The 20,127-nt window shown below is 47.0% G+C and overlaps 1 protein-coding gene across 1 annotated transcript in view; it reads right to left on the bottom strand.

The window, feature by feature from the left end:
• The window catches only part of bcl11ba (BAF chromatin remodeling complex subunit BCL11B a), a 35,788-nt gene extending 16,155 nt beyond the window's left edge, over window positions 1–19,633 (bottom strand). Inside the window, 1 exon segment of the mRNA XM_042338269.1 lies at window positions 19,562–19,633. Within this exon segment, the coding sequence (XP_042194203.1) occupies window positions 19,562–19,595 (34 nt within the window). The 5' untranslated portion in view covers window positions 19,596–19,633.
• Window positions 19,634–20,127: the final 494 nt, after the last annotated feature.

Raw genomic sequence — 20,127 nt, 5'->3', positions numbered from 1 at the left:
GGACCTACATGATTGTTTTTCTGATAATGTGGCTCTTTTTAAAAAAGTGAGAAATCACTTGATCTGTGAATTCCCCCAGTAACGACGTCCACATGATCACGAAGATTGAAGTAACTACTGTTTAATATAGTTCTTGTCAGGAAAACTGTCAGATTTCCAAATCTATAGAACTTATTGGATGATGAGACAGAAAGAACATCACAGGATATACTGTAAAGCAAAGTAACTGTGTATTTTGTAGACAAACTCGGTAGCCCATTTGCACACAGCAATGTCCAACAAAGAGTTGTGGAATGAGTGACCAATTTTTGATTATTATAAGCAATCTTGTAGTGAAGGGGAGACCGAGACACTGGGAGAGGGAATCTCCCTTCTCTTCTCAACTAGCGCCACAGGATCTTTAACATCCACCTGAGCCAGGCACAGACAGGACCTCAGCTTAACATCTCATCCGAAGGATGGCACCTCCCTCCGACAATGCAAAACAGCCCCAGCCGTCCATTGGAGAGTCAGCTTAGACAACTCAAATGCAAGTCCCAACACAGGGGCTTGAACCCATAAACTGCTGACACCGAGGTGAGACAGAGAACGACTAAGCCGGACTGACACACCCTGTCTCGTGCAACAGCTTTGAATCAAACCGATGGTTCGAGTGTCTAATCAGCATATTCTGGTTTCATAAGTTGACAAGATAAACAGTCGGGAGGAAGCTGAGAGATCGAGAGATAGATCATTGGTCCATTCTCGCCTCAAGCTGTTCCTGTCTCACTGAGTAACCTTCTACAACCTCCTCCTTATATAAATATATTTTATATACAATACGCAACAGGCCTTGCATTTGATACAGGGTCTTGTCAGGTCGGGACCACATCTCAAAGCACTTTGAAGGATGTTACTGTAAAGTGCAGCCACTGTATTTTGTTGGTGAATATACACAGTCAAACCTGTTAAAGCAACCACTTGTATTGACCAACCACCTGCTGTCAACAACCATCCTGGAACAGTCCCGACCGATTCTCCATAATAAACCACCTCTATTCAGCAACCACCTGTCCAACAGCAGCCAGTTCTAAGTGAAGTTAAGTGTAATTACCACTAATGCATTACCAATGTTCACAGGCCTACGTTAGACTCCTCCCCAGACTCCCTGCAGCAGTTACCAACGCCCGCACTGAGCAGCCCGCCTGCTCACAGCTCCCCCCGCCCCTCACTGTGGGGCCGTGTTGGGAACGGGTTAGGAGGCTAGCGAGAGTCTACATGCAGCTCCGTGGAAATTGGTAACCCATCAACTGCAAATCAGAAATGCAAGTTATTATTGTTTAGCATCATATAGAGGGTGTTTCTCCCTGCGGTTTGGCGGAGAGGAGGGGAGAAATCTGCAACAGAACAAGAGTCGCAGGGGGAAGGGAACCACCTTGGTGGCTTTTTGACGTGAAAACCCCAGAGGTCTAAAATTCCACCTAGCCTTAGCCCGCAGGAGTGCTTTGTGGCTATCAAAGAATTCAGGAATGCTTCTCAAATGATATAATCATTATAAACATATTTTTGATGATAGAATTATTCTGAAATTTATATTATAAATTTATATCACATTTTCTTTCCAAAAACGGTTTCAAACCAAGTTTCCAAACTGAACCCAAACTTGGGGATGTTTTCCACAAATTTCTTAACAAAGGTTGTTTTTAAAAAAACTGTCTTCACTGGTTGATAAAAACAGACTGGGCAAGATATTGACCTTTAGGTTTTTTTTGTTATTAAAAAATGTTATAAAGAAATAGGAAAATAGTCTCCAGTAATCAGCATTCTGAGACACAACCAGTATTTGAAGAGCTATATAAATGCAATGTAATATAACATAATAATCCTTGCATTTGATATAGCGCCTTACCACGTCTTCCAGACGTCTCAAAGCGCTTCACAGAATATACTGTAAAGTGTAGTGACTGTATAGTTTGTGGGTGAAATGCACCAGCCAATTGTGCACAGCAGTGTCCCACAAACAGTCATGGGTTGAGTGACTAAATTATTATTATTTTTGTTGTTATCGCTTCAAACATAAATTGTAGAAGAAGCTTTTCTCTCTCTGTGTCTCTGACAAGTGTTAGATATATATATGGGGGCAGGTATGGGGGGGCCGGGGGGACGTCAAGAATAAAGGGGGGGATCAGGTATAAATGGGCTAAACATACATAGTACATGAGGTGCAACTCAACTCTTCAATCAATAGCTACAACACTCAACGTGCCAACAGTGTGAGCTGCCATTTACTCAAGTGAAGTGAGGGTTAATCACAGTGTAATAATCCACCAGGATTTCTGGGCCAGTGGCCATTATTTTTTTCCTTGTGTAATTTATGATGCTGCGCGATGTCGTGCCGTCCCATTAGACTTCCTGCGTGTGTCCCTCCTTCCTTTCCCCCTCCCTCATTCCTTCCCTCCCTCCCTCATTCCCTCCCTCACTCCTTCCCTCTCTCCCTCCCTGACCTCATTTTCTACGCGTTAAGGAAACACTAATCATAGTCTAATCGAGACTCGTTAATAAGAACAGACGATTAAAAGTTTTGCCCACAAAACACACAGTCACTGCACTTTACAGTACTTTCCTGCGAAGCACTGTGAGACGTTGCGACGAGATGCTAAGGCGCTGTGTGAAATGCCAGGATTATTATTATTAAGACACTGGCTCGATCTTTCATTTTGATCAAAGGTGACAATTCCCTGCCCTACCCTGTCTCCTTCTTCCACCTACACCTCCCCCCACCCTTCAGCCCCAATAGCAACTCACCCCCACCCCCCTCCCATATTGCTCACAGGGTAACACACAGCGGTGAGTTAGGCGGGTGCATAAATACATCAATAAATGCAGCCGGGATATTGACAGCGATGATGACTTATGTGTTAGTGACAAGTTAATCAGGAGTTTAGTGCATCTCGATCACCTCGTGCTGTAAGCGCTCAGACACTGTTAATGCAAGTTGTTGTCGTTGTTGGTGCGGGACTTTGGCTCACATATAATGGCTGCCACGTTTGGCTACAAAATACAGTCACTACACTCAACAGCGACCACAACAATAACAACAACAGCAACAACAATGATAATCCTTGCACATGATCCAGCACCTTTCATGTCCAATAATTATAGGAGGAAGGGAGTGAGGGAGGGAGGTTATGAGGGAGGAGGGAGTGAGGGAGGTTAGGAGGGAGGCAGGGAGTGAGGGAGGTTAGGAGGGAGGCAGGGATGGAGGGAGGAAGGGAGGGAGGTTAGGAGGGAGGCAGGGATGGAGGGAGGAAGGGAGGGAGGTTAGGAGGGAGGCAGGGATGGAGGGAGGAAGGGAGGGAGGTTAGGAGGGAGGCAGGGATGGAGGGAGGAAGGGAGGGAGGTTAGGAGGGAGGCAGGGATGGAGGGAGGAAGGGAGGGAGGTTAGGAGGGAGGCAGGGAGGGAGAGGGATTGCTGGCCAGAGCACAGGGAGAAACTCCCTTCCCTTATTAATTATTATTATTAATAAGATATTAAACGCCAGGACGGAGTGCTGGCTGACAGATTATGGTTGTCTGCTGTGAGGCTGATACCCACTGCTCTATAAAAATGTCACAGTTCCAGTAATTAAGAGACCGAGTGGCCGCTGAGTGATCAGGGATATTTCACTGGACAACAATAAGGGAAACCATCAGGACTCACTCGCTCAGTCCCACCGTGTTATTACACTCTTTATTTAAGAGATATTCTGCCATCCATCCAACAGCTCAGGGAACACACATCACCCAATACAATGGGGGGGGAGACGGAGGTCAGTGTCGGGCTGTCTCAGCGAGAGAAGTGAGCAGCACGTGTTTACTCTTGCTTTCCTCTCTCTTCTCTCTCTTTTAATCTTTCAATCTTTCTCTCCCACTCCTCCTCACCCTCCCCCTCCTTGCCCACCCCCCCCATCCAACCACAAGACGTTTCCGCCTACAAAACACACAGTCACTAACTGCACTTTACAGTAAAATGCAGGGAAGTGCTTTGAGAAAGTGAAAGCAGATGTATCAAATCACAAGGATTATTGTCCAGATTCTTGTGATATTTCTCGGGGAAGGTAATGGTAACGTGGGGGGGAGCGGGGAGCGGAGGGAAATCGAGTGGTCAGTTGGTCAGCAGCGCTTTGTGGAACTGGTTCCTTGTGTCCGGTTCATTGTCAATTGACCGGTGGCGCCTGTCATGCCTCAGCGAGCGGGGATTAACTGGCGCAGGATCAGGAGCAGAACAGGTCTGGCCTCAATTAGTCCTGAATGTGGGGAAGGAAGCCCAGTTTCCAGGCCGGCCGGTCAGGCGGAACTGTAACACACAGTGAGTGACTAGCCCGTCACAGGCAGCTCCTAGTTTAGCGTTTCAGTGTCCTGAGAGAGAGAGAGAGAGAGAGAGAGACACTGCTCCGAGTTCTAGCCCCAGCCCAGACTCTCTCTCTCTGGGATCTCATTCCCCGTCCCAATCCCTCCACCCACTCCATTTTTAAGCTTCTTTTAAAAAGAGAGTGTGTGTATGTCTGTGTGAATGTGTGTGTGTGTCATGTATGTGCGTGTGTGTGTGTCATGCATGTGTATGTGTGTATGAGTGTGTGTATGCGTGTGTGTTGTGTATATGAGTGTGTGTATGCGTGTGTGTATGTATGTATGTATGTATGAGTGTGTGTGTATTTGAGTGTGTGCGTGTGAAAGTTTCTGTATAAACTTGAACAGTTGAGAAGAGTTTGTGGAGGTCTTTATAGGGCATTGAAAGCAACTCCCAAAAATACATCCCCCCTCCCCCCCACCCAGGGCAGCTATGGACAGTGTTTATTGAGTTTATTTTTAAAAACCCATATCAATCTTTAGCAATTCATCTCAATTTAAAAAAACTACTCGCTGGGTCTCACTTCAACGTGTCAAACATGAGCATGCACGCGCACACACATGCCCACACACATATACACACAAGCATACTCTTACACACATACACAAACCTGCATCCACACACACCCACATGCTCACTCTCACACACACCCGTATGCGCGCGCACACACACCCACACATACATATCCCAAATCACCCTCTGACAAACATATACACACTTTCTCTCTCTCTCTCTCTCCCACACACACACACACACACAAAAACATCTTTTGGTTTTTAGTGGTGAATCATCAACTATAATTAGCATGACCAGCCTAATAAAAACCATTGCAAAATGGAGGTCAGCCGGCTGTTAGAACTGTTAATTTTAATTTAAATGTATTCATCATTTACTCTTAATAGCCTCATTTTCCCGAACACGCTTTAATAAATATTGCTGAATTACAGGTTAAATAGCTAAATTAAATTATTGCAATTACAACACGCAGCAATTGGATGCGGGTTTTACCTTCTCACCATTTAAAAGGGAGGGAGGTGATTTCGGGCGGTGACGAGTAACCATTATCTCTCTCTCATGCCGAGAAGAGAGACTGTAACACCAGCTGTGGCCCAGAGACACACAACCCAGCATCACGTCTGTCCGCCCGTCTGTCTCCCACTCACTCCCCACACAAGGCTGACCCCTGACCAGAGCAACAACAACTTGCATTTATAAAGCTCCCCTGCTCTGAGTTACTAAAGGTGACAGGGTTGGAAGGGGATAAACTCCCCCCCCCCCACCCCCCCACACACTCACTCATTCAACTACCACACACACTTCTCACACTTTCTCTCAAACTGACATAGACAATCTCAGGTAGAGTGAGAGTTTCACACACACACAGTCACTTACTCATTCACTCACACACACATTCACTTTCTCTCTCCACCTCCCCACCCCCACACACACACTCACATACAAACACACACCTCTCAGACTTTCTCTGTCTCTCAAAAAAAATGGGTCACTCAATGCACGACCATTTGTGGGACGCTGCTGTGCACAATTGGCTGCCACGTTTCGCTAGTAACATACAGTCATTACACTTTTCAGTATATTCTGTGAAGCGCTTTGAGTCGTCTCGAAGACGTTTATCAAATGCAAGGATTATTATTGTTAACATACATAGACAATCTCACACACACGGTCAATCTCAAACACACTCACTCACTCGTTAAATTCTCTGACACACACCTGTTTTCTCACACACATTCACTTTCTCACACACACACACATACACACACACACATACAAGTGGAGACAGCTGGGGAGAATCATTTGGAAGGAGGGGAGAGAGAGACAGGAGCTGAGACAGGCTCTCTGAACACTGGAACCATCATCAGTCTGGACCGATCCACCAGACAATACAGGTTTTTTTTTACGGATTTGTCAAGTTTCTCCGAGTCTCTTCCAGCTGTTCCCCCGTCTCACCCCCAAAAACCCTCGGGTAATTCCCACCCACCACGGCATTCACTCCGCAGGATATTTTCTTTTGCCGGCTCTGTGCTAGGGACACGCAGGAAGTGTCATTATCTTGAGATTAACAAGGGAAGCGTTTTGGGTAAAAAAGCATTATCACAGCTTTGTGGCATCTCAAAGTGCTTCACTGTAACATGAAGTGACTGTGTGTTTTGTAGGTGAGCGCAGCAGTAGCCAAATACTGCGCACAGAAGAGTCCTTAAATAGCCAGGAAATGATCATTAACTTCCACCTGTTTAGCACCTCCGAAAATGCAGGACTTCATCACCTCACCCCCACATCCCCTCAGCACCGCACTGGAGCATCAGCCTATACTCAAGGTCACTGATATTGCAGTCTTTCGGATGAGACATTAAACCGAGATCCCGTCTGTACCTGTTCAGGTGGACGTTAAAGATCCCGCAACACTATTCAAAAAGAGAAGGGAGTTTCTCTCTCTCTCTCTCCTGATGTCCTGGCTGACAATCCCCCAAATAAAATTGGTCACTCGTTTCATGGCTGTTTAGGGGATATTACTGTGGGCAATTGTGCTTCCGAGTTTGCCTACAAAATACACCGTTATTTTATTTTGTTTCACAGTAAATCCTGTGAAGCGCTTTGAGACTTCCTCCTGACGTGATAAGGTGCTGTTCCAAATGCAAGGATTATCATTATGTATTATTATATATAATAACAGTAATCCTTGAATTTATTAATAGCGAGATACCAAGTGTGCCAGACTCAAGCAAACATATCTCTATAATCCTTAGCATCACTTCCTCCCCCACCCCCATCACCACAACACTGTAACCTGCACGGCATCTAAAAACACTCACTTTCTCTACTCACCCACCCCAAACACATACACACACAGACACACACTTACACAAATGCACACACAAATACACACACTCACAGACACACACACACTTACACAAATGCACACACAAATACACACACACACATGGTGTAAATTAAATAACCATGTCAGCAAAGTGCGAGACTAACTGCATCATGGGGAAGGGGAGGGGGGCAGGCGAGTGGGTGGGAGGGAGGTGTGGGAGAGAATTCTCGATTGAATTATCCTTAAATGATATCCATTTTATTGTTGTCATGTGACAGCATTCGAGTCCGAGTTAACATGTTCTGTGTGAGTGAGGTTGGTGACTCAAGCTGTGTTAAATTGACCTGACAATTCTGTGAGATAGCTCTGTTATTTAGCCTGCAGTTCATTAGCTTAAATCTGCCACTTGCTGGTGGCAGGTTCTAATTTCACACCTCGGTTTATTCACATCGCCCTCATTGCTGCAATAATTGAACAATTCTCTCTCTCTCGCGCTCTCCCACCCCAACTCAACTTCTCAGATTGACATCCGAACAGAAAGAGGAAAGCACTCGTGGGTGGGGGGGGACCTGTCATTGCTGGCCTCTTTAGAAACGAGGTGAAAATTTTCCTGGGATTTGACACATTACAGAAAAACATATTCTCCATCATCCAGAACCGAAGCGCGGAAAACAAGCCCCAACCCCCCCCCCCTCTCCCCCTCCCAAAACAAACAAATTGGGAGCTAATTCCAATCTCCCACCAACTTCCCCCCCCATCACACACACACACACACACACAAACCACCCCCCCACCCTCCGAACCTCAGGCAGAGGGAGGCACAGCCAGGCCAGGGAGTATTTGATTGTGTCAGAATGCAGACAAATGGTACTTGGTATCGGGTTCATCTGCAATATTTACTGAGTGATTTATATAGTGATCAGGCAGAGGGATTGGGGGAAACAGCTGCTTTCTATCGGTGTGCTCAATGTACCAGGGCCGTCCCCTTATCAAAAGCACATTCCTAATCAACAAGCATCTGTTTCTCATTTTCATTTACAGACTCTCTGTTATTCCTGCATTAATCTTCACCTCCAGCAGTGAAGTGTAACACGGCAACGGCAGCAGCGCCCACAGGACAAAGGGAGGGAATGTCATCTCACAGCACCTCGTGGCAACAACTGGGTGCGAACAGCATTTAATATAATAATAGTAATCCTTGTATTTGATACAACGCCTTATCATATTACTTGGTTGAGACGTCTCAAAGCGCTTCACAGGATATACTGTAAAGTGAAATGACTGTGTATTTTGGCTTCTTACTTACTGCTTGGTAAACTGAGGCGTGTGAGGCAGGGAAACTGGCCCAAGGTTTCGCCCCAAAACTTGCTCTAGATTTCGCCCCGACCAGGAATCGAACCAGGGTCCTCTCGCTAACCACTACACTACAGAACTCTACAGAGCAGTGCTTACGCAGGATTTGTTATTATTGTTGTTGTTGTTGTGGGGGAGGAAGGAAAGGAGGGGGATTTCATTTAGGACGTACGCTTTCTACGCACCGCACAATCGCACCTTTAAACAGTAGATTAATGACCCGCTCTCACCTTTACAAATGCTAATCCTTTCAGTGTTCCTTCTAAATGCCTGACTGTTTAATGCCTCAACAGTTCACTAAACACTGGAGTCTAACCAGCATAAATGTCACAGGTTTGAGGCTCTCCCTCAGCTCCCCTATATCAGGGGCAGAACCCACAGGTCCTCAGTACAAGCAGAACCAGCGGGCTAATCACTTATACCTTTAACCGGGGGAGGGGATAGGTGTCAGCGGTGAAGGTGATGGTATTGGACGCTGAAGGCCTTTTGGCCCCATCCAACCTCAATCATCACCCAGTCTGCTGTGCCCTCCCTCGTGTGTCAGACACAGACACATTAACCACACACGCACACAAGCGAGGGGTCCCTGAGCTGTGAAGTACAAGCCATGTTGGCCCCAGTCTGAGAGCCAGGAGATTTGACAGTACAACACTGACTAGATAGATAACATTTTGTAATTGGGAATCGCCCCCCCACCCCCCCCTTTGTCTTCTGTGCACCTCTGTGTGCTCCCTCTGTTCCCCCCCCCCCCCCACTACCACACACCTCTTCCAAAAAACCACCATCAACCCCTCCTCTCTGTACCAAGCAGCAATAATGGACTTTGTGTGTAGTTGTCACCCCAGATAGAGGCCGCAGCACAGGATTGACAGATCGACCTCCTGTCTCCCCCTCAATCAGCCCGGCTCTGTGCGATGTGATACGACAGTACACACTCGCGGCCATTACTCACTCCCTAAATATTTTACCAGCGCGGTTTTCACTAAAGAGGCCGAGCGAGAACCTGGGCCAGGGGTGGAATCCGTACTGAGTAGCCATTAAACCAGAAACAAACACAATTCCAGAGCTTCACACACACACAAACATAGCACCAGCCCCCCCACGCACAGGACTCCCCCAACCCGGTACCACACCCCCCCACCCAAGCCCCCCTTCAAATCCCATCTAAAGACCTTCCTTTTTGATCGTGCTTACAGTCACCTCTCCCACTCCCTCCCTCTCTCCCCCCTGGCTTGGCATCAGACTCCGCTACTCTCAATCGCTCCGGGAAACTACCCCCGTGTGAGGGGCGCTGTGTAAATGCAAGTCGTCGTTGTTGTTGCGTTCGCCCCAAAATACACTGCACTTTACAGCGACTCCATGAAGCGCTTTGAGACATCCTCCCCATGCGGAAGGTTGTGTCAAATGTAAGGATTATTATTATTGCCAATACTCTCTCTCTCTTCTCTCTCTCTCTCTCTCTCCACTGTATAGAACCTTGGGGCCAATCTTTAAGTCATAAAGACCTGAAGTTTCATGTGGCTTTAATTCTGATGAGGATCCTCCTTCCTCAAACAGGTATCAGATTCAGCAAGATACACTCTCCCACCCTTTATACCACTCCCAACAAACTTCCACCCTTTCAGCCCCTACCCCCACACATACGCACACACACACATGCAGATGCACACACATACACATGCGCAGATACACACACTCACAGATATGCGCACACACACAGCAGCAAAGAATACGAGGAGCTGTCAAACACAAATGCATTTGCACTTTCAGATTCTGACAGCGATTTTTAGCAGACAACTGCTCCTTGTCGGTGAATCCAGGCCACTGGGAGTTGTCTAGTTTTGATGTGGTACAAGGAACATACTTGGCCTTACCTCTCTCTCTCTCTCCTTACCCCTTTTTCACATTCTCTCTCTCTCTCTCTCTGTCAAGTACTTTCTCTGTATTGTGCACACTCTCTCTCTGTCTCTCTATCACACTCTATCCGTCTGTCACAGGCTGTCTCATTCACCTCTGTCTTGCCCTTTTTCCTCTCTCTATCACGTGCTCTCTCTCTCTCTCTCTAAAGCCTTGGACCTATCCAGTCACAACTTTCACAAACTCACAATTACTTTCTCTCCTTTTCTATATACGCAAAAGGGTTTTTATACAAAGCTGCGATCAACTGACTAATCAATAATAATCCTCGCATTCAGCGCAGCCCATTTCATGTCAGGAAGAACGTCTCAAAGTGCTTCACAGAGTTTACTGCAAATTGTAGTGACTGTGTGTTTTTGTAGGGGAATGCTGGTCGAGTTACAGCAATCAATACCTTTTGACTTTCCACTCAGTCTGCAATCTCCCCGCCCTCCCCCAACACACACACTCACTCTCACACACTCGCACACACCCTTGCGCACACACTCACTCTCACACTTGTACACTCACTCTCACACACTCGCACGCAGACACACACACTCTCACACACACACGTTGGCCCAGACTGAATGTTCTTATATAACGTAGTGTGTGTACCAGGCAGGGAGCAGCAAATGGCTGCAGGAATGTTACAAGGCTGTAGACCACAGGAGCCAGCCCTCCGACACACAGACAGACAGACTGACTGACTGTCTAAACTACAGAGCTCAAGTCAACTGAGCCCAAAGGCTTCCACACCCTCCAATACCTCCCCACCTCCCTCACCCCCCACCCCACCCCAACACTGGTGTCAGTGAGTTCATTCCAACAATGCCCTGAGCTTCTTGCCTTAAATCTGCTATTTGTATATACACACACACATACACAAAGACACACAGACACAGCACACACACACACAACATACGCACACACACAGTGTACAATCTGTATGTTACTTGTCTATGAAGTTATCATAAACTCTTCCCACCCACTTCCTGAGACAAAGAGATAGAAATAGTTTTGAGCTCCAAGTTCAGGCAAATCTGTGCTAAATAAAGGTAAATAAAGACATGGAGCAAATAATACAGGAATCTTCTGTGGGAACTGAGTTCCAGGTGTGCATTTAGCTGATCCTAGAGTATGAACAGCCCCTTATTATTATTAATAATAAACAATAATATGAATCCCTGCAGTTGATAGAGCACCTCATCACATTAAAATATCTCAAATTACTATCAACTGTCGTGACTTGCAATAAAGTCACTTTGAGGCGCTTTATCGTGGCATCGAAATGTCTCAAAGTGCTTCACAGAATTTCACTGTAAAGTGCAGCGACTGTGAATTTTGTGGGCGAAACGTGGCAATCGTCCCCCCACACACACACGCACACACACAAAGATAAACAACCGATTATGATTATGATAATAATAATAAACATTGTGGCCCAAAGCATTTCACAGGATTTCGTGTAAAGTGCAAAAGGCTATTGTAAAGTTATATTGGGGGGGGTGTGGGGGGGGGTGTGGGGGGATTGTAAGCAGAAAAACAATAAGCAACATGGTTGTTTTGTGGAGGGGGGAGGAGGAAGGAGGTAATTCCCATTCACTAGAAGCAAGTAATTGGTTTGTGTTTAAAGGGAAGCCCCAGCAACACACGGGGTGCACGAGCTGATTTCCAACGGCTACAGCGATTTCCACTGGAGTTTTAAAACCGGATGAAATCCAGATAAACACTGAGCACTCACTGACTTGTACCATCTCTCTGACTGTGTGTCATACACAGCCCCAGTCACACAAGACTCTCAGTGATCTCTCTCTCTGAGGTGCGATGCTCCCCCCGCTCTCCAGACAGACACACAGGTACTGTACACAGACGAGAGACATCCATCTGTTTCCATCAGCAACACACTGACACGGACAGTAATGTCAACTTTCCACAACCCCCCCCCCCCCAACATGTACACAAACGACACCCTCGCTCCCTCTCTCTTCCATTTTCTCTTCCCCTCTCTTTCTCTCTCTCTCTCTATCCTTTTTGCTCATTTCTCTCTCTTGGCCAACAAAACACACAGTCACTACACCTCACAGTAAATCCCCTGTGAAGAGCTGTGAGTAGCGGTGAGGCACTCGATGTAGCAAATGCAGGGCTTAGTATCATTATACCTTGTGAAGCTGTGTGTATGTGTCACTCGCTTCTGTCATCACACAACAGGGGGCCAAGTCCTGGAATAAATCTCCTTCACCAAATACCGTTATCAAAAGGAAAAATCCTGCTCTGAGCCTTCAGACTATTCAGGTTGAAATTCCACCTGGGTCGAGATTGACTCTATTTACGTAGCATTTCGGAGCATCCAGAATTTTTGGCAAATTTTTAATTGCCATCTCAGTTTTGAAGCCGTTTCTCCCCCCCCCCCCCCCCGCCCTCTGTAAGATTCCTTTAAGATCTAAAGAAAAAGCGGCTTCAAAGTTAGGACTGAATTTAACAATCTGTCAACTCGTGGATTCTCTGAAGTTGCTACATAGAAAGTGTTGATGAAGACCAGGGTGGGATTTCTTCCCCCCCCCCCCCCATTGTCCTGAATCTCTGGCTGATTCCTAAATTAAATTCTTGCTTTTTTTTTCTTCCCATCCGTAGTTTTTAAACGAAGCACAAGCCAAATTTTCTCTCTCTCCCTTTCTCTCTCTCTTTCCTTCTCTTCTTCCCGCACTCCTTCCTTCTCTCTCACTCCTTCCATCTCCTTCTCTCCCTCTCTGACTCTCAACTTCAGGCCTAAATGCAAGAATTTGCCCCCAAAAGAAAACTCTGCACAGTTTGAATTAATGTTAACGGCCAAACCCAGAGTCATTTGGGATCTCAGTCAAGCTGTCCCCCCGGCTCAGTACGTAACCTCTCTCCAGGCAGAAGGTTGCGGGTTACCGACTGAGCCAGACTGGCACACAGAGGCTTTGGCTAGACCCCTTTTGGTGAAACAACAACAGCAATAATCCTTAATTTACATAGCGCCCTTCACCGGTAGAGTCCTGTAGCTCAGTGGTTAAAGCACTCGCCTTGCAACCGAGCTCGGTTTCCAGGTGGGTCAGGGCGGAACGTTAGGTAAGTTTCCTTACTCCACACACGCCTCTGTTTACCAGCAGTAAGTAGGAACCTGTTTGTTACTCAATTGGCGAATCATTTTTCTGAGGGTAATCATCCCTGAAAAAAAATGTGGTCACTCAATCCATGATTGTTTGTGGGACATCACTGTGTGCAATTGGTTGCCGCGTTTCGCCCATAAGATAGACCGTCAATTCACTTTACAGTATCTTGTGTGAAGCGTTTTCAAACGTCTCAACAACATGATACGGTTCTGTATCACTTGTAAGTATTGTTATTATGATTATTATTCACAGGGCTCGCACCTCGGAGTGTAGAAAGCACATGGTGGAGTTCATTCAGCACATGGTGTGGTTTCACCACCAGCTCCTGGGAGCTTCCCTTCCCCCCAGGAGAGAGTCATGAGGAATGTCGGAGCCACATTCCTGTAATCAGGGACAAACTGCTGCAGATCCCGACTGCCAAACAAAGGGCCCTGTAAATCCAGATTAAACCTCAACGCTTGTCAAACACGCTCCAGCGAAACATAGAACACGCGCAGCAAAATCAAAGCGACGATGGAAGAACTCGCTGAGAGTAATTATCAACTGCTTATAACCCAGAGTGCCTGCCCGACACTGATTGTCACACTCACATGCGAACACACATACACACACACTCTCATGTACACACAAATACATAAACGCACACTAAACACACACACACACACAAACACGCACATTCTCACATACACACACACACATTCTCATATACAAACACACACATTCTCATGTACACACCGCACACATTCTCGTGTACACACAAATCCACGGGCACACACACACACATTCATACAAACTCACACACAAACACAGAAGACGCACGCACACAGACACACAAATACATAGACGCATGCACACACACACACTCAAACAAACACATAGATGCACGCAAGGTGCCAGCCAAAATTTTTTTGAAGCAGTCTCGTCTCTGTGTCAGAAGGTTGTGGGTTCAAGCCCCACGTCGGGACTTTGAGCTTCTATATTCTAAGCCGACACTGCAGTGCTGTGCAGGAGTTGTTGGCAAAACCACACCATGTGCTGAACTCCACCTGTTCGGGTCAACATTAAAGATCCCGAGAAGAGAAGTGAGTGGTTTCCCCCACTTCAGTCATGGCTGTTTGTGGGACATTGCGATGCGCACACGAGCTGCCACTTTTGCCTGGAAGTAGTCACTACACTTGACAACGTTGACCTGTGAACCACTTTGAAGCATTTGGACTGTGTGAGCGCTGTAGTAACACGTAATAATGTGATAACATGTAAGGATATTATTTATTAATGTTATTAATAATAATAATAATCCTGGGACGTGGCTGGTCTCTGCGGACACACAGATGCCGGCACTCGGAGAGTTAAGGCCGGGATGGAGCTGCCCGTGTGCTGTGGGGCATTGTTCCTCTACATTCCTGACTGCCTTCTGATTGTTATGACTGAATTACACAGCATGTCTTTGCACTCTCAGAGAGAGAGAGAGAGAGGAGGTCAGAGAGTGAGAGCCAGAGAAAGAGCTCAGAGAGGGAGAGAGAGGGAAAGTCAGCTACAGAAAGATAGAGCGCACAGCGAGAGAGAGAGAGAGAGAAAGAGAGAGCACAGCAAGAGAGAGAGAGAGACTAAACCCATCGGGTTGCTCAACATGACCTGCTTTTCAGACAGTGACACCAACTCTCTGACACTTAACATTAATGAAAGGTCAGGTTAGCTGATATAATCACTGTCATCTCTCTTCACCGGTCATCAAAAAACTCAATTAGCCGCCTGCTCTAATCTCCCCCAAACAAACAAACAAACAAACAAACAAACAAACAAACAAACAAACAGGCCGCAGTATCTGACGGAAGCTTTTGCTGAAATACCGTCCAAGACGGGACGACAACAACAAAAACACATTTGTAAAATGTCTTTCACGTCGGGAGGACGTCCCAGGCTCGGGACAGACAGAGTTTCGGACCCGAGCTGAGGGAGATCGAAAGGACAGTCGAAGAGGAGGGTCTTGAAGGAGGCGAGGGAGGGGGCGAGGCGGAGGGTCTGCGGGATGGAGATCAAAGGGTGAGTGCAGAGTGGCAGAAGGCCTGCACACCAATAGTGGGGCGAGCGAGGCGGGGGACGTGAAGCAGGCAGGAACCCGCTGAGTGGAGGGAGCGAACAGAATGGTAGGGGGTTAGGAGGTCGCAGAGGTGGGGGGAGCAAGATCATGGAGGGCTTTGAAGATGAGGACCAGGATGGGTCACGAGAACACAACAGCAACGCATGTTATAGAACTCCCTTCACATTGGATCATGTCTCCCTGCGATGAGGGGTTCAGGTGAAAGAGGCCCCTTCGACCCTTTCCTGCACTCCTTGCTTGTCCGGGGAGGTGGGAGGAGGTGAGAGCGGGGGGCAAAGACCACTCGTTACGACTGCCCCCCACCTGAGATCGGGATTCGGGTCAGACCCAGCCTGGGATCTCTTTTCTCACACCTGCCAACAACCTGGTTGTGAATGGATTCTCCTGGTCTCTCTCTCTTTCTCTCTCTCTCTCTCTCTCTGTTACTTTACAGAATAACTCAAACACCACAGGATTTCAAAATAAACACAGTGAAGCTTAAAATCCTTCTGGAAAGTATCGGAGGCAACTGAATGGCAGACAACTAGGTGACAAGCCTTTCCTCCTCCTCCCCTTCAATTCGCTGCAGTTCAGGAGGAGCTGAAAGCATTTTCTTGTCTCCGCAAACAAACATGCGTAGAGTTCACTTAAAACTTTTTTTTGAGTGAGAGAACTGGATCGAATCAAGCACCAGTGGAACAACAACAACAACTTGTATTTGGTTGAAAATGTAGGCAAGTTTCCTCTGTTTGCCCCGCAGTTAGCAGGAACCCCTATCGTCACTCAATCCACGACTATTTGTGGGACGCTGTTGTGCGGAAATTAGCTCCTGCGTTTCGCCAACAAATATTCACAGTCGCACTCACTTTATAATAAAAGTTTTGACCATGTGAAAGACGCTGTGTAAACGCAAGGAATACCGGGTATCGTTTAGTGTGCGTTGGGGACAGGTAAAACCACACAGCTTGCCAGTGAGAGCGCTGCTGGCAAGCTGTCCCACTGCTTGTCCAGCTGGACCACCTGCCCTGCTAGAGCTTTTGAGTGCAGGAGGCTAATGACGTGTGGCCTCTCTCTATCTCTCTCGCTCTCCCTCCCTCCCCTGAGGGACACACCCTACTCATCTAAACCACAGAGAGAGGTTAGGTGCAGGTTGATGAGAGCCGAGGCTCGGGCAAAGCGGAGGTAGAGCAGGGGGAGGGCCCGGAGGAGGGGGGAGAGGATCTAAAATTAGGTATTTTTTGGCAGGTCAACAGTTGTCATCACTGTGCCCCACCCCACTGCGTTCTTTGCCAATGTCTGCACACAATAACAATAATAATGCTTGTATTTGATATTGCTCCTGATCACGTCTTCGAGACGTTTCAAAGCGCTTCACAGGATACACTATAAAGTGGAGTGACCTTATATTTTGTGGGCGAAACGTGGCAGCCGATTGCGCACAGCAGCGTCCCCACAAACAGTCGTGGATTGAATGACCAGATTATTATTATTTTTTTATTTACATTTTTTTTTTGAGGGATTATTAGCCCGGGAAAAGCGATCCGCCAATCGACTAACAACTTGGTTCCTAGTTACTGCTAGGGGAACAGAGGAGTGTGGAGTAAGGAAACTAAGGTTCCACCCTGCCCGGGAATCAAACCCAGGTTCTCTCGCTTGCAGGGCATGCGTTCTAACCATTACGTGACAGGACTCCATGGGGCCTAACCCCTGACCCTGTCCGCCCATCCCCTTTGTCTCCCCCCTGCCCGACGGACCTCCTATTTTAACCAGCTGATATAATCACTGTCATCTCTCTTCACTGGTCATCAAAAAACTCCCCCTGTTCTGGAAGGCTTTAAAGTGCTACTTACAATACTGCATTAAAAATTAATTACACATGCTATTTTATTGATAGTGCATATCTTAATGAGCACCAGCTGTGCGAGGCAACCAAACTCCATTTAAAGACAACGATAAAAAAATACTACAGGCTTCCAACTCGCTTCCTTTCATAGTTAAAATGGGAACATCTTGCCTGGATTTAAACCAGAGAGCTTTGATTTAACACTAAATATAGACCCTCAGAACAGGCTTGACTCTCCCCACACTAACACGGCAGCTCTGGGAGCTTAATGTGTGTGAATCTGCATTTAAAACAGTTCTGCTATGGTCTCGGGGGGGGTGGGGGGGGGGGGGGGGATGGGGGGGCGGGCCGTGGGGGAGAGAGAGAAAAAAATCTCTTAAAATAACAATAATATTCCTTGCATTTGACACAGCGCCTCATCACGTCTTCAAGACGTCTCAAAGCGTCTCACAAGATACACTGTAAAGTGAACTGATTGTGTATTTTGTGGGCAAAAAGTTTACTAATGGAAACAAAAAGCAAGTTCGCAAATAAAGTGCAATCGCCAAATAAATACTAGAAGCAAATGCAGAAAAGATCAAGTTACTGTCATTCTTTCTCCCCTCCCCCCGGTTTGATTCCACACAGACCGGTCGTGTGTCGATTAAACAGGAGAAGCAGAAACTAAACATAGTTAGAGACATCAGCGACCTAATAAACCTAATAAACCCTGCCCATGTCTCCCTCTCACACCCCCGCCTTTACATTCTCCGCTAAATACTCAAGAGTTAGTTAACCTGCCCCCCACCCCCCCACCTCCGGCACACACACACACACCCCCAGCCCGGAAGAGGTTTGAGAAGCAGAAGCAGAAGAGATAAACAGCCAACCCTGTTCTGTTGCAAAAAAAACCGCTGGCGTCATCAAAGTGTGGATTATTCTCAGCACCTGAGCAAGTGCAAACCCGCCTCGCACGGCCGTCCTGTCGAGCATAGCTGCTGCACATCACAGGCTTCAAACCAGCCAAGAGCCCACAGAAGCCCCTGGCCACCAGACTAGCAACGTGGGGACAGGGGCGTGAGGGCACGCCTGAGAGGGGGAGAGCAATGCCAAGGTCAATCCGGGAGAAACTCCCTCCTGTAAATTTTTGTTCTTTCCCCCTCCCCTCGCACCCCCCCACCCCCACCCCCTCCCCCCACAAAACCCCCAAAAGACATTGCCAAGCAAAACTTCAAACCGAAAATTTAGAAAAGAAAACATTTTTTTTTACCATCCACAGTCTGTCGTCAAGTTTACTTCAAAAACAATAATAATGATGGTCCTTACGTTTGATACTGCGCCTTTCACGTCGGGAGGACGTCACAAAGTGCTTCAACAACAACAACCTGCATTTATATAGCTTCACAAGAGTTTACTGTAGTGTAGTGACTGTGTGTTTTGTGGACAAACGCAGCAACCCCTTTTCGCTTGCAGCAACATACCCACAAACAGACATGGAGTGAGCGTCTGATTTTATTTGGGGGGATTGTTGGGGAACACATATATATATAATATATATAAACATTTGGTCGTTCAATCCACGACTGTTTGTGGGACGCTGCTATGCGCAATTGGCTGCCACGTTTCACCCGCAAAATATACAGTCAATTCACTTTACAGTGTATCCTGTGTAGCATTTTGAGACGTCTCACAGATGTGATGAGGCGCTATATCAAATGCAAGGATTATTATTATTATAACTGATGTGAAGGTATGAAGATGTGAAACGCACGGTGTGTCACTCTCGCTCTCCAAAAGCCCCTTCTCCTCGCTCCTTCTCTCTCGCTTTCAAAACCTCGACTCCAAAATAAACTCTCTCTGAAACATGCCGTCAGACCTGTTTCTCCCCCTCTGTGTCTCTCTCTCTCGCTCTCTCACCGCCCACCCGCCCGCCCGCCCATGGCCACTCTGTCTCTGTGAGCCAGACCGAGCTGTTTGTTGGCCTATGTGAAAGGTTGCCGCGGAGTTCAGTGTTGGAACAATAAATCGGCAGCAAAGCCGGCAGTAAACAGCGGCAACTTACATTTCCACGGCTCCCTTTCACCTGGCACACACATCTCGAAACGTTTCACTGATAATCTGCCCCAGCAACGCCCTACAGAGAGGAGTAATAATCACATTACAGTAAATATCTGATAACTCGTCACTCCAGGGGGCAAAGGGCTCAGTGATGGGTTATCGGGAGCAGCGAGTTAGACATACGTATAAATACATCAATCAATGTGGCCGAGATATTGACAAGAACGATGACTTATGTGGTAGTGACAAGTTAGGCCAGGGTCAAGTTGTGAAGAGTTTACTCTCTCTCTATCACACAAATAATAAAGATAAATCAACATTAATATTATCCTCTCCCTCTCCCCACCCCCCTGTGAAATTAATTAACTAACAAATAACGCTGGAACTCCCAATCAATATTGACGCTTCGATTCCCCCCCACCCCCCCGCACCCCGACCACGGGCCGCCCACTCTACAAATTCCCCCCCACCACCACCAATGCACCCCTTCCCTTCCCAAACAACAGTCCTCCTCCTGTTCCTCTGCCATCCTACAAACCACACACGTGTGTTTAAGCCCAGCAGGGAGTG

Source organism: Callorhinchus milii, unplaced genomic scaffold (genome assembly GCF_018977255.1).
Source record: "Callorhinchus milii isolate IMCB2004 unplaced genomic scaffold, IMCB_Cmil_1.0 Scaffold9, whole genome shotgun sequence".
Lineage (NCBI taxonomy): Eukaryota > Metazoa > Chordata > Chondrichthyes > Chimaeriformes > Callorhinchidae > Callorhinchus > Callorhinchus milii.
The sequence above is the reverse complement of the archived record's forward strand: the minus strand, read 5'-3'. Positions and strand labels throughout refer to the sequence as shown.